This window comes from Antedon bifida, chromosome 4, assembly GCF_963402885.1.
Source record: "Antedon bifida chromosome 4, ecAntBifi1.1, whole genome shotgun sequence".
Lineage (NCBI taxonomy): Eukaryota > Metazoa > Echinodermata > Crinoidea > Comatulida > Antedonidae > Antedon > Antedon bifida.
The window spans coordinates 29,299,935-29,313,010 of NC_136229.1; the positions used below are offsets into that span (position 1 = coordinate 29,299,935).

Here is a 13,076-nt window from a genome sequence, read left to right on the forward strand (position 1 = left end):
AACAAAAACATACAAAACAGCTGTAGAACAAAATTGTAATGTAAGGTTACGAGAGAAATTCTCATTGTGACAAATAATAAAATAGTAAAGCATAAGCATACATGCTATTGAGGGCCCTTAAAAGTTATGGGGGAAAAAGACGAATTTGAAGGGTTTCACTTAAACCTTAAAATGTTTGTGAATACCACTGAAGTGAAATCCTTATTTATTGTTTTTGATTTAAGAGAAATTCTTAGGATTTGTGCCAATATGACTAATGTTATGTACAGTATTATTAAAAAGGTTTATAGTACTACATACATGTTATAAACACATGTTGTATTTTTAACACATGTTGTTTTTATTTTATATATCTTTCGTAAAATGAAAGAATGAATAAAAGATAGCTACACCCATGAAACAGAAAAAAAGAAATTCTTAATAGGATTTAAGGGAAATATCTCACTTAAGTGTGATTGGTGAAAACGGCCACTTAATCAAAATCATGCAGATCTGCAGTAGTGCCAAAGTTTACATATGACAAATAAATGCCAGCTTAAGTGAAAAATAAGTTGAAAGAATATTATATTTATTATTCTGTAGATGGGAATAAAGAAGTCATCTTTTGAATTTTACAATGTAGAACTTCCAGGCTGGTTCACGTTGTTTTTCAAATAAAAGATTACTAAAAATGTTTGTGTTTTAGGAGGTTCTCTTACATTTTTTTAAAACCAAAAAATATCAATGAATACTGTTTTGGTTTTTTGGTTTTTTTGGTTTTTTTGGTTTTTGTTCGATTAAAATTCACCATATTTAAAATGTTATATTTATAATAAAAATTTAAAAAACTATATTTTATGTTCTGTCATACTGTACACACTTATACCTTAATACCATTTTTTATTCTACCAAAATTTGACGGCCTTTACTTTGATATTTGCCTCCGCAACACTACTACGTATGTCTTGACCAATTGCATACCTAAAAAGAACCACAAATTAAATCACAAACTAAATTAATATCTCGCATAATGTATTATTATTATTATTTTAGTATGGTTGGTACTGAAAAACAGTTTTTTCTCCAATAATGTTCTACTATTATCTATATTTGTTATTGGTATTAATGATGTCTGAGTAAGAGCACCTGATTTAGGTACTGTACTTAGGTAGGCCTATATCCAGTAATATAATGAAATGTTCAAGTGTGTTAAGTGTATCCCCCAGTACAGACCATAACCTAACCTTTAACTTGTGGTATATCTAACCTTATATGATAGATACACATGAGATGCTGTATTTTAAGGATTTTTACTACAGTATGATACTGGGCAAATACACCACAGAGAATTGGGTATTCTTTTTAGGTTCATACAGTACGTATACTTGGTCCTGGCAATTAAGCATTTCTCTTACCAAAACAATATTATTAATATAATTGAACCAATTATCAAACACACCACAACAATAAGTGTAATTAAATTATTAATATTCAAGTTCGTTGAACTTAAAAATTATTCTCATTTCTTGATTGATTTGTTACAAAAAACGTCAGGATTTTACAAATAGATTTATAGCTTAGGATTAACATATAAAGTAAAACATAAATTACAATAAATTCTCATTTGTTTCAATGTCAATTTGAATTTTACTCGATAAATTAATTTTGCAATACCTGGAACAGTTTATGTCACTGCCTTAAAGTGCAGCAGGAAATTTTGATTTAACACATTCCTCTTTTTTTACAGAATATGTCTTAAATCAACATACTGTAAAAATTGTTCCTTTTTTGTTTCTACAACCTTTGTATTTACTGTGGAGCCTCTCCTTTGGGTAACCACTATTCAGGAAACACCAATAATTATAAGAAGACCCTTTCTCGAGAAACAAAACAACGGGAAATATATTACACCATGGGCAACCAATATTAAGGGGACATTTTTTAAGGGAAGACTTTATTGGATCCTGAAGGTATCCCCTTAATAAGTGTCTACTATACATGAAAGTACACTTTCCAGTCTGCATAAAACTACCAAAGAAAAAAAAGACAGGAATCTCAACGTGAGAGAATATTCTGAAACAAAGACACCTGGCCACTTTAGACTAAATAGTATACAACATGATGATCCAATGGATAAACAGTATTTGCAGCTAAAGATGTTTATTAATGATTGTCCAAACCTTCTCATTGGCGGCCAAACAATTGAACTACAGTAATTGAATATGCAGTATTCAGATATGACTATCTGATGGGAGGGACACCAGGATTTGACCAGGGACCTCTCGATCTGCAGTCGAATGCTCCGATGGCATTCAACAGAACAGAAATACTTTTTAATGAATTTATAGCCAATTTCAATGACTGTATATTTTAGTAATTATATATAATATAGTAAATACTTTAATTGTTATTCTTTGCCTTGATATTTAGCAAAAAAAAAAACACAACCTCACACTAAATGACGTCATTTCGTTTAACTCTAGGCACAAGTGGCAATTTCAAAAGTTAATTATCAAAAGTTAGCTTAAATAACTAAATAATTTCAAACATTCAGTGCTATTATATAGCTCATTTAAAATTCAAACCATCATTTATAAGATGGAAATACTGATTGATAGTTTATTCTGATACCTGATATTACTTTTCCCCCCTCAATGATAGTATAGTAATTTACTAGCCTATTGTGATGTTTATATAATATTGCAGGCCCTCGTTGCTCAACTGTGTGTATGACAAGGATAATCTTTACAGTGAGAAAGATTGGCCTTTCGGCTTAAAGATCAGCGAGCAGAAAGAACTCTTCCCCGAGGGCTGAATATATAACAGTATACAGTACCAATACTCAACATTAATATGCGATAATTTTCTTCAAAATTAGGCAATTACTTTAATATTGTATTACATCACTAGCAGTATACATTAATCTGAATACAATTTCATATTTTAATAGGTTAATGTATGAATTAAATCAACATAATTTTGACTTACCTTGGCTCGAATCTAACATTCTGTGGATTGTCCGAAATTCCTATTCCGAGCTTGAGTTTTTCCATTCCTGCCCAGGCAATCATAATGCCATTATCTGTACACAGTTTAGGTGGCGGGCAAATTAAATTATATCCTAGAACGCCACATGTTTTTTCAAGAGCAGTACGGATGTATGAATTGCTAGCAACGCCTCCAGATACAACCTATAATTAGAATACACTAGATGTCATATTTTAATTTGATCTTGAATATTATTTTAAAGTTTAAATTTACTGTACCATTACATTTTAAAATAAAAAAAAGTCTTTTCTTCTTTACTTAAAGTAACTAGTATTAAATAACAAAATAACAATACAAAATATTAAAGATATAATATTGGGGGGGTTTGTTGAATATGTTCTTGTAATGTCACATTAAATAGTTATTCACTTTCAATTTAAAGAAAAAAGTAGTCAAATTGGCTGGCAGCCAATGGGCTTTTGGTTGAATTTAACCATTTTTTTTGTCTTTTTATAGGCTGTTTTTTTCTACAGAAGTGATTAACTTTATTAAAACTGCAAAACGGCCTATTCAAGGTCTGATTTAATGTTTTTGGGGGACACTTTATAAATGAAAAAAAAATGAAATAGTTTATTTTTTTCAAATATTTATTGATAAACAAATTGGTAGGTGAAATTTACAAAGGAGGTTGATAAACAACTTTCAAACATTCATTGTAAAATATGGTATGAAAAAGAAAAGGGAAAAAATATTTATGAAGGTGAAATTATGAAAGAAAAAGGTTATAGGACCTGGAATTTGTTTTCTTATGAATTGGAGAAATTGAATTAGAGTTTGCATTATTTCACTTCTACTATTCGGTTCTAATACAATCAGTTAAGCAAATTGTCATGTGGCAACAAGATTGAGGCGGAAAGGACATGAAAGGGGATGTATTATTCTAGGCAACTTCAGTTGAAAATACTAATAATAAATTTAATATAGATCCCTAGAAGAAAAATATCAATACAATTCAATCCTAAATAATGATTATATTATTCACACTCGAGGGCAAAAAACAATTAATTGATTTGCATACAGTAACAAGGTAAAATAATCTTAAAGTGAAAATTAATTACAGATTTATGTTTGAACAATCAAATGCTTTCTAGTCTAAATTACAGACCTTCAGAAAATGAAATATCGCAGGTTTTTTTAAAAGTATGTCCAATCTATAGAGGGTGCTATAACATTTTTTTAAAGTACTTGTTCAGTAATTCTCGACCAATTTCTTTAATCTACTTAAATTATCAATAGCTGTTCTACCCTAAAGTCATTAATTTTAAAAGTTTTAAAGTGGTCTCTATTTAGCTTTAATTGAAGGGAGCACCTAATGGTATAAAAGATCATCCAGGGTTTGCGGTACAGTGGTCTTTAATTGGGAGTATTTAAATTTGGAAGGTCTTTAATTAAAGGGAGCACCTAAATAAACAAAGATAGGGGATCATCCAGGGTCTGCGGTACAGTGGTCTTTAATTGAGAGTATTTAAATTTGGAAGGTCTTTAATTGAAGGGAGCACCTAATAGTATAAAAGATCATCAAGGGTTTGCGGTACAGTGGTCTTTAATTGGGAGTATTTAAATTTGGAAGGTCCTTAATTGGAGGGAGCACCTAAATGATAAAAGATAGGCGATCATCCAGGGTCTGCGGTACAATGCTCTTTAATTGGGAGTATTTAAATTTGGAAGGTCTTTAATTGAAGGGAGCACCTAAATGAACAAAGATAGGGATCATCCAGGGTCTGCGGTACAGTGGTCTTTAATTGGGAGTATTTAAATTTGGAAGGTCTTTAATTGAAGGGAGCACCTAAATGAACAAAGATAGGGGATCATCCAGAGTCTGCGGTACAGTTGTCTTTAATTGGGAGTATTTAAATTTGGAAGGTCTTTAATTGAAGGGAGCACCTAAATGAACAAAGATAGGCGATCATCCAGGGTCGCGGTACATACGATTTGAGGAAGACCTGTACTTACTAAAATTTGATTGTTGTCTGGAATAAGCTTTGTATTATTGCAATATTGAAACGCACGTACAACACGCGTGCAAAGGTGGTGTGTGATCTTGTGTTGAACAGATGCACAAATATCAGGCAGATTTTCTAAGAAGCTGTCATCATGATTTGTTATTTCTGAAAAAAAAATGTACACTGTTGAGGACAGATACCCGGATGTTACCAGGCCAGACAATTTAACATGGAGGTGTAATTTTAAGTTAAGAATTGAGTGGTGATGATTGACAAAATAATAATTGAAGTTGTACCTCAACAAACTATCTAAAGCCAAAATTAGTTAAACTGTCTAATAATTGTCTACAATTTAAATCTAAACCGTGTCTTTTAAGCGAATTCATTACTTTGTTTATTTTTTTCAGCTAAATAATAATTTTAAAAACTGCAAAATGGCCTATTCAAAGTCATATTTTAATAATCTTCATTCTACATGTTTCAGGGGGACAGTATATCTTTAATAATATAATATAATATATATCATTCCAGTCCAGTTTTAACAAAAAACATTTGTTTTTTTTAAATTTCCTTTTACCTTGATTCGTTTCTTGACGTCTTATTAGTTCATCTGCCACAGTCCTTGTGCCAGAGAAACTAAAATCGCAGGTTCTAGACCTAGGTAGCTGTGTTCCCTTGCCCATCAGCAGACGTATACTTCCCCCAGTAGCTAGCTTTTCCATAGCCTGTCCACCACTTAGACCTTGGCACTCTGGATGGTGCTGCAGTCGCAGTTTTCTTGCAACCTGAAAAATAAGCAATTTAATAGTTCTAAAGGCTGCGACACACTGGGACGATAACAATCGACAATAAATTGATAAACATATTTAACTGGATAAACTGTAACGGTAAACTGTGGGACAAGCACAAGTTTTTCCACTTACCATTACTGCTTATCTGTGTAAATTTGACTTTACACATTTACATTAAATTTTATTCTAGCAGGGGGAGGGAACATGTTACTGGAGCGCTGGGGACGAGCAATTAATTGGCAGACTATTTACATTGTATGTAGTGCTCCTGTTCATATTAAAATTGGCAATGTTTGGCCATGTAGTGATAATAATTATTTAATTGAAGTCCCTTCTCCTAGGGTTGGAAGGTATTGTTCATTAACCAGTGACAGTGGAAAATACATAAATAAATACAGAAAATGATTTGTGATATACTTTTGTATATTAACGAAAAGAATACCTTATCAAAAACTTCTCCTGGTGCATTGTCAAGACATTGACCTAATATTAAGAAATCATCTACTCCTCTGGCCACGGTCAACAAGCAGTGACCTCCAGAAACTAGAAGTACAAGGAATGGAAATTCAACCCTACAGAAACAAACATTGTTGGTATCATCATAAGCTAAGGAAAAGTTCACTTTTTTACTGTAGGGATTTTGTATTACTGTACTTGAATGGGGATAATACTTTCAACTCAAAATGTTTAATTATGAAGGGATGGGAATATAATATAAATCAACCAATCAAAAGACAAGATACTGTAAAGCCTGTTTTGCACTAGGTAAATTTATTTGTGAGAATTCATTGTTTCTGTAGAGAAAAAATCGTGCTACCCATTACACTACACGAGCGGATTTTGCGATTTTGCGTATTTGATGAGTTTTTCAGTTTGCATAATAAAGTGCTCATGGACGCAAAAATAAACTATTCGAACTACCAATTTTGCTGAAGCAAAAAACTCAAAGAACTAGAATTTGTTGCAGAAAGTTATTGGAAGATGGAAACATGAATAAGCATGCGTTTAATCCGACACTATCGATTCACGCAAACAAATTTGCCTATTAAAAAACAGGTGTGTTACAAACTAAAAAAGTACAGGGTGAAATCAGTGAGAAAAAATAAATACCGTTGGATCATTCTGACTGTTAGTGCATGAGCTTGCATATGATGAACAGGAATAAATGGCAAGTTTGTCCTTGCAACCATTTGCTTTGTATACTCCAGGCCTACCATCAGGCTTAAGGCAAGACCAGGCATCGTTGTGGTCGCAACGGCCGTCATGTCCTACAAAAAAACAATTAGGTACTTGTCAATGGAAGCAGAAAAAGATCACACAAGATTTTCAAAATAGAATTGAATGTTAAAAATGATAATATATAAATACAGTAATAATAATTAACATTATCCATTTTTAATTTATAAATTGTGAATATTATTCTGGTTGTGCAGAACCCACGCACAATGTTCACCTTTGTTAATGAGACATAATTTCAAAATGTCAAATGCACTGACCTGGATGTCTAATCTACTTTGATCTAATGCATCTTGTACCACACTATGTATACATTCCCGGTGTAAAGCTTGAGCAAGCGATGGTATTACACCTCCATTCCTTAAAAAAAGCAAAATTAGATACATTATTGGAGTAGAGTTGTGACTTGGTGGTTATGATGCTTGGCTACCAATTCAAGGGTCCTGGGTTAAAGTCCTGTTATATGTCAGGATTTTTTCTAATGACAAATTACAACTCCACTCCCAAAGACTTATTAAGACGTATTAAGACTTTGTTTATGTAGAGCATCTTGTGTATGTTTGTCTTGTGAACAGGATTACCACCTTTAAGAAGGATAGTGAATGAATTCGCTTATCGTTATCCTTGGCAATTTGCCTAAATATATAATTATGTAATTGTAAAGTTAAAACATATTTTCTTGTGGATATAGATAATTTTAATGTAGAGTCCTACCATGGTCCTGGAAAAATATGCAACAATTGGCAAGCTGCTGGCCACAGTGTGCAATCATCAAGGCTGCTCACTGGTCATAAAAAGAGACAAATACTGATACTCCTTAAACACATGCTGAACCACACAGCACTCACAATTTGGTGTTTTTTTTAAATAAAAAATGGTTCATAGCCTTACTTGACATGTATGTTCTTCTGAGAGCGTAGGCCCTCACCGATGACATCACCACTGTCTGTTACAACTGCTGCTCCAGTTTCATCACAACTGGTTTCAATTCCCAAAACAAACCTCTGTTTTACAAAATTACTAAAGAATTTTGAATGATTTTTATAAATAATTGATAGTCTATTTCTCATCCCAAGCATATCTGAGGATGAAAAAAAATACTTTATAATTTTTTTTTATCACTCGCCAATAGATTTAACTAGACAGAAGCCTCTCAAGAGCATATAGTACTGCTGCAATCAAATTTATTTTTATTTGAACAATATTTAATGAGGGTGATCCATCCAGCATTAAGCTGATCATTAGGAACCCTCAAACAATACAAACAGTAAATACAAAATAAACTATAACAATACAAAATTAACAAAGATAAATATATATATATAAATATACAGTAGGCCTAGTCAGCTGTATACAGTAAATATATATACAGTAAATCTAGTCGGCTGTTTATAATAATACAATAATAATAATACTGTACAGTATTATTATTATTATTATTTAATAATATTATTATTTAACTAATATAGGAATTATTTTTTGTATAGAGCCTAACCAACACTTGTGTGTGGCACTATTCATTCATTAAGATTGGAGGGAAGAGGCCCGTGCCTATTACAGTACTGTACTGTGTTATATTATTTTTTTTATTATTACCATCTTTAATAAAGGTGGCCTTTATCTACCAGTTCCAGTAAAGAAGGAGCTGACCATCATTAATAAGAAGGGCCCTCAATAAATAAAAAAGCAATTAACCCATCAGCTCTTTAGTCTTCTTATATACGGAAGGAGGCTGCACCGGTCGTTAAAGAAGTAAGATTTTGCCCGTTGGCAAGCACCCCCCGACGCCATGTTACTTTGGATGTGGTCCTATGCACAACGCACCTGCCTGGATTCGGAGGAATGCGTAACCTAGCCGCTAGTAGGCCTAGCCTAGCCTAGCTAGTGAAGTAGAGTAGTCGATTTGGGGACGTCTCAAGACTCGGAAATAAAAAAATATTAAGCTAATTAATGTACATCTAAAAAACTTTACTTTTATACTCATATATGCCTAGTACTTAGTAGACCAAAAAAGTGGTAATTTAAACAAAATATCCTCATTATAACTGTAGGCACGCGAGAGAGTCCGGCCGGCCATGTGTGTGGTGGATCGGAGAGGGTGGGGGGGGGGGGGGGGGGAGAGAGTGGAGTTTGTTTGTTTGTTTTGATCTTCCGTCTGATACTCTATAGAGGGCGCTCCACTTATTTGAAAAAAAAAGATTATTTATTTATTATTTATTTGGACACTCTTAGATCGGTGGCACAATAACGGGCGTTTATTCGAATAAATACAGTGAGTATAGGCCTGGGCCTAATCTCATTTGATCAAAAACAGTACTACACATCGCATCATGTCCATGTTCCAACACACTTTCCATGATACTTTTAAAATAATGCGTGCATGGCGCTCCATAGAAATATAGTGTAGGCCGAACACGTGTGTAGGCCTACTACTACACACTATCGTTGGCCGGCCGCGGTTCGGTTGTTACGATTGCGAATTGTGGTGGTGGTGGTGGTGCTCAATGCAGTGCCTAGCCTAGTATACCGTGTGCACATATCATCATGAAATATCAATGTGAACACTGTGGAGATAAATTTGAGTTCAGTGATTTGAAGGTGCATTTAGGAATACATCATACACCATGGACGAAAGAAGAGTTGAAAGACGAAAGCTATAATGTTAATTTAAATTTCCAAAGTCAAAATACACTGACACTGACATCCGATCGCGATACACTAGGCCAAGCCATTGGGCTCGGAGTACTTGGCCTAGCGCCTGACCTAGGCCTAGACATAGTCTCGTCCTCGGGCCTATACGAAGATAATTTTAAGTTTAAAGACCGCGAATTAGGCCTAGGGTTAGAGAAAGAAGAAACAACATGCGAATGTAAAAATTGTGGGAAGACATTTAAACGCAGTTGGGATTTGAAAAGACATTTGAGCGTGTGCAGAGAGGAATCTACAACTAAATGTGGACATAGGCTTAGGTCTAGGCCTAGTGGTGGTGCGAAATTTAAACAAATTGAAGAGTTGAAAGCACACCGAAGCAGAATAACACACACTGTCTCAGAAGAAGAGATACCATATGAATGTGAACATTGTGGGAAGAGATTTAAACAGAATGACAATTTGAACAAACATTTAAGATTACACACAAAAAAGACACTATTTGAATGTAAACCTTGTGAAAAGAAATTTAAACAAAGTGGGGATTTGAAAAGACATTTGAGAATACACACAAAGAGACATTCTTACGGATGTGAACATTGTGGAAAGAAATTTAAAGAAAGTAAAATATTTGAAAGACATTTAATAATGCACACAAGAGAGACACGGCTATATGAATGTGAACATTGTAGGAAGAAATTTAACCAGATTAGTAATTTACAAACACATTTGAAAATACACACAGGTGAGACACCATATATGTGTGAACATTGTGGGAAAAAATTCAGACGTAAGGACAATTTGAATCGACATTTGAGAATACACACAGGGGAGACACCATATGAATGTGAACATTGTAAAAAGAAATTTAACCAGATTAGTAATTTACAAGCACATTTAAGAATACATACAGGAGAGAAACCATATGAATGTGAACATTGTGGAAATAAATTTAAACACAATGGGGAGTTAAAGTCACATCTGAAAACACACACAAACGAGACACCATATGAATGTGAACATTGTGGACAGGAATTTAAACAAAGTAGAATTTTGAAAAGGCATTTGAAAATACACATAGCCAGAGATTTTAAAACATATGATTGTCAATATTGTGGGAAGAAATTTAGATGGAATGGGAATTTGAAATCACATTTGAAAATACACACAGGAGAGACACCATTTGAATGTGAACATTGTGGTAAGAAATTTAAAGAAAATGGAGGGTTAAAATCACATCTGAAAACACACACAAACGAGACACCATATGAATGTGAACATTGTGGTAAGAAATTTAAACAAAGTGGGAGTTTTAAAATACATTTAAGAATACACACAGGAGAGACACCATATGAATGTGAACATTGTGGGAAGAAATTTAAACATAGTGGAAGTTTTAAAATACATTTAAGAATACACACAGGAGAGACACCATATGAATGTGAACATTGTGGTAAGAAATTTAAACAAAGTGGGGATTTGAAAAAACATTTAAGAATACACACAAGAGAGACACCATATGATTGTGAACATTGTGGAAAGAAATTTAAACAAAGTGGGGATTTGAAAATACATTTAAGAATTCATAAAGGAGAGAAACCATTTGAATGTGAACATTGTGGAGATAAATTTAAACAAAATGGAGAGTTGAAGTCCTATCTGAAAACACACACACACGAGACACCATATGAATGTGAACATTGTGGAAAGAAATTTAAACAAAGTAGAGTTTTGAAAAGACATTTGAAAATACACTGAGATTTACCATATGAATGTGAATATTGTGGGAAGAAATTTTATTGTAATGGGAATTTGAAAAAACATTTGAGAACACACACAAGAGAGACACCATATGAATGTGAACATTGTGGTAAGAAATTTAATCAAAGTGAGAATTGGAAAAGACATTTGAGAATACATACAGAAGAGACAGATTGAAAAAAGCTCTATATGAACATGGGATTCTATTTAATTAGTGTATTAAACTAAGATATTGTCTCCCTGAGAAAAAAAATAGTTTTTTTTTAATATGCCATTTTAATGTCACATAATAGTTATCCACTTTGACAACAAATGGATAAAAAAAAATGTATTTTAAACCTGAAAAAATTCTAATTTAAACCAAAAAAATAGTCAAATTGCCTGCCAGCCAAGGGTTTTGGTTGAATTTATATTACAGTATAAACCATTATTTTGTCATTTTATAACTTTTTTTTTCTTATGGAAGTAGAAAAGTTATTGCAAAAACAAAATACTGTAGTGTTTTCAAAGTCTGATTTTTATTAGCCTTTATTTTAGGGGGGTGGGTGGGGACAATACATCTTTAAGGATAGGCAGCGAGAATTTCAAGAGAAATTGTTTGTGAAAAATAGTTTTATTTCAGAGTTTGTTCTTCTGTAGCTAATAATTGTAGCATGCGAAAGGTTCCATTGTAAACTCGTTTCCATACTTTTGGTTGTTGTATGTGGCAAGGCAGAATTATAGAAGAGCAACCTACAGTAGCTACCAGAGGATATATGGATGGTGAAAATTGTTGAGAGAGTTGAAGAAGAATCATTTGAGTTTTGGATATTAACCACTCTTTTGGAATAGCTGCAGTTAGTGAAATGTATTCACCTACCCAGTTTTTCTTAATTATACATAGTTTTAAGTATTTCTATAGGTTTAATATGATGATTGAAAATAATTAAATTGCCAATTTTTTTCGAAACCTGCATCTATCCAGTGTAAACAGAACTAGATGACGGGTAGGATGTGATTGTCCACAGTAGATTTATAATATAGTGGTAGTGTAAACACGGTTTATTAAACCAATTTGTAATTTTGGTTGGTGATCGTGTTACACGATGACTGTGACTAATGTGCGAGCATGTTGGAAGTTATGCTATATAAATAAATTAGTTTATTGTGCGAGTGCTTGGAGTTCACACAAACATCGACGACACAGCAAGAAGTCCTCTGTGTTACTGGCCAAAGTTTCTACTCGAAATGTTTGAATGGATACACATTGCGACTGGTCATTTTTACAATATGGTAACTTTGACAAGAGCGGAGGATTCAAAATAAGTCCTGTATGCATTATTTCTCTGGGACCTACTAGAATCTGTAGATTCGAATACCGCACCAACAAAAACATTAAACCGGTGAACATAAAAATGGAGCACGGTTCGATGCTGGTAATAAATTCTGAAACAATCAATGAATGGTCAAGAACTGTACCAAAGATAGATGGAATAGGAAGCACCAGCATATTGACATTTATGAACATTGAAAGGTATAGCAACATCAATATTACAACAAACAATGTATTGTAGTGAATTCTTGGAGCGGTAACGTTAAATCATGAACGTCAGCCAGTCAGTAGAAGACACACACACACATCCCGTATGCAGAGCAGAACGAAACATGCAAATATATCTGCTACATAGAC

At 33.2% G+C, this 13,076-nt stretch overlaps 2 protein-coding genes across 3 annotated transcripts; one reads left to right on the forward strand and one right to left on the reverse strand.

Moving 5' to 3' along the window:
* Positions 1-697: 697 nt before the first annotated feature.
* LOC144840963 (tRNA N6-adenosine threonylcarbamoyltransferase, mitochondrial-like) lies at positions 698-9,065 on the reverse strand. Its single transcript, XM_078697070.1, has 9 exons — positions 8,970-9,065; positions 7,889-8,078; positions 7,258-7,357; positions 6,872-7,029; positions 6,204-6,333; positions 5,548-5,755; positions 4,981-5,135; positions 2,968-3,170; positions 698-960 (listed from the first exon to the last, which is right to left on the reverse strand). Exons 2-9 carry the CDS (start codon positions 8,074-8,076, stop codon positions 885-887), a joined length of 1,218 nt encoding a protein of 405 aa, XP_078553196.1. The 5' UTR covers positions 8,077-8,078; positions 8,970-9,065; the 3' UTR covers positions 698-884.
* Positions 9,066-9,477: 412 nt separating this feature from the next.
* On the forward strand, positions 9,478-11,569 carry LOC144841452 (uncharacterized). Of its 2 annotated transcripts, XM_078697783.1 has the most exons (2): positions 9,478-10,391; positions 10,476-11,569. In XM_078697783.1, exons 1-2 carry the CDS (start codon positions 9,542-9,544, stop codon positions 11,402-11,404), a joined length of 1,779 nt encoding a protein of 592 aa, XP_078553909.1. In that variant the 5' UTR covers positions 9,478-9,541; the 3' UTR covers positions 11,405-11,569. The 2 variants fall into 2 exon arrangements, with proteins under 2 accessions (XP_078553909.1, XP_078553908.1); XM_078697782.1 differs by having other exon boundaries at positions 9,478-11,569.
* The last annotated feature ends 1,507 nt before the right edge of the window (positions 11,570-13,076 follow it).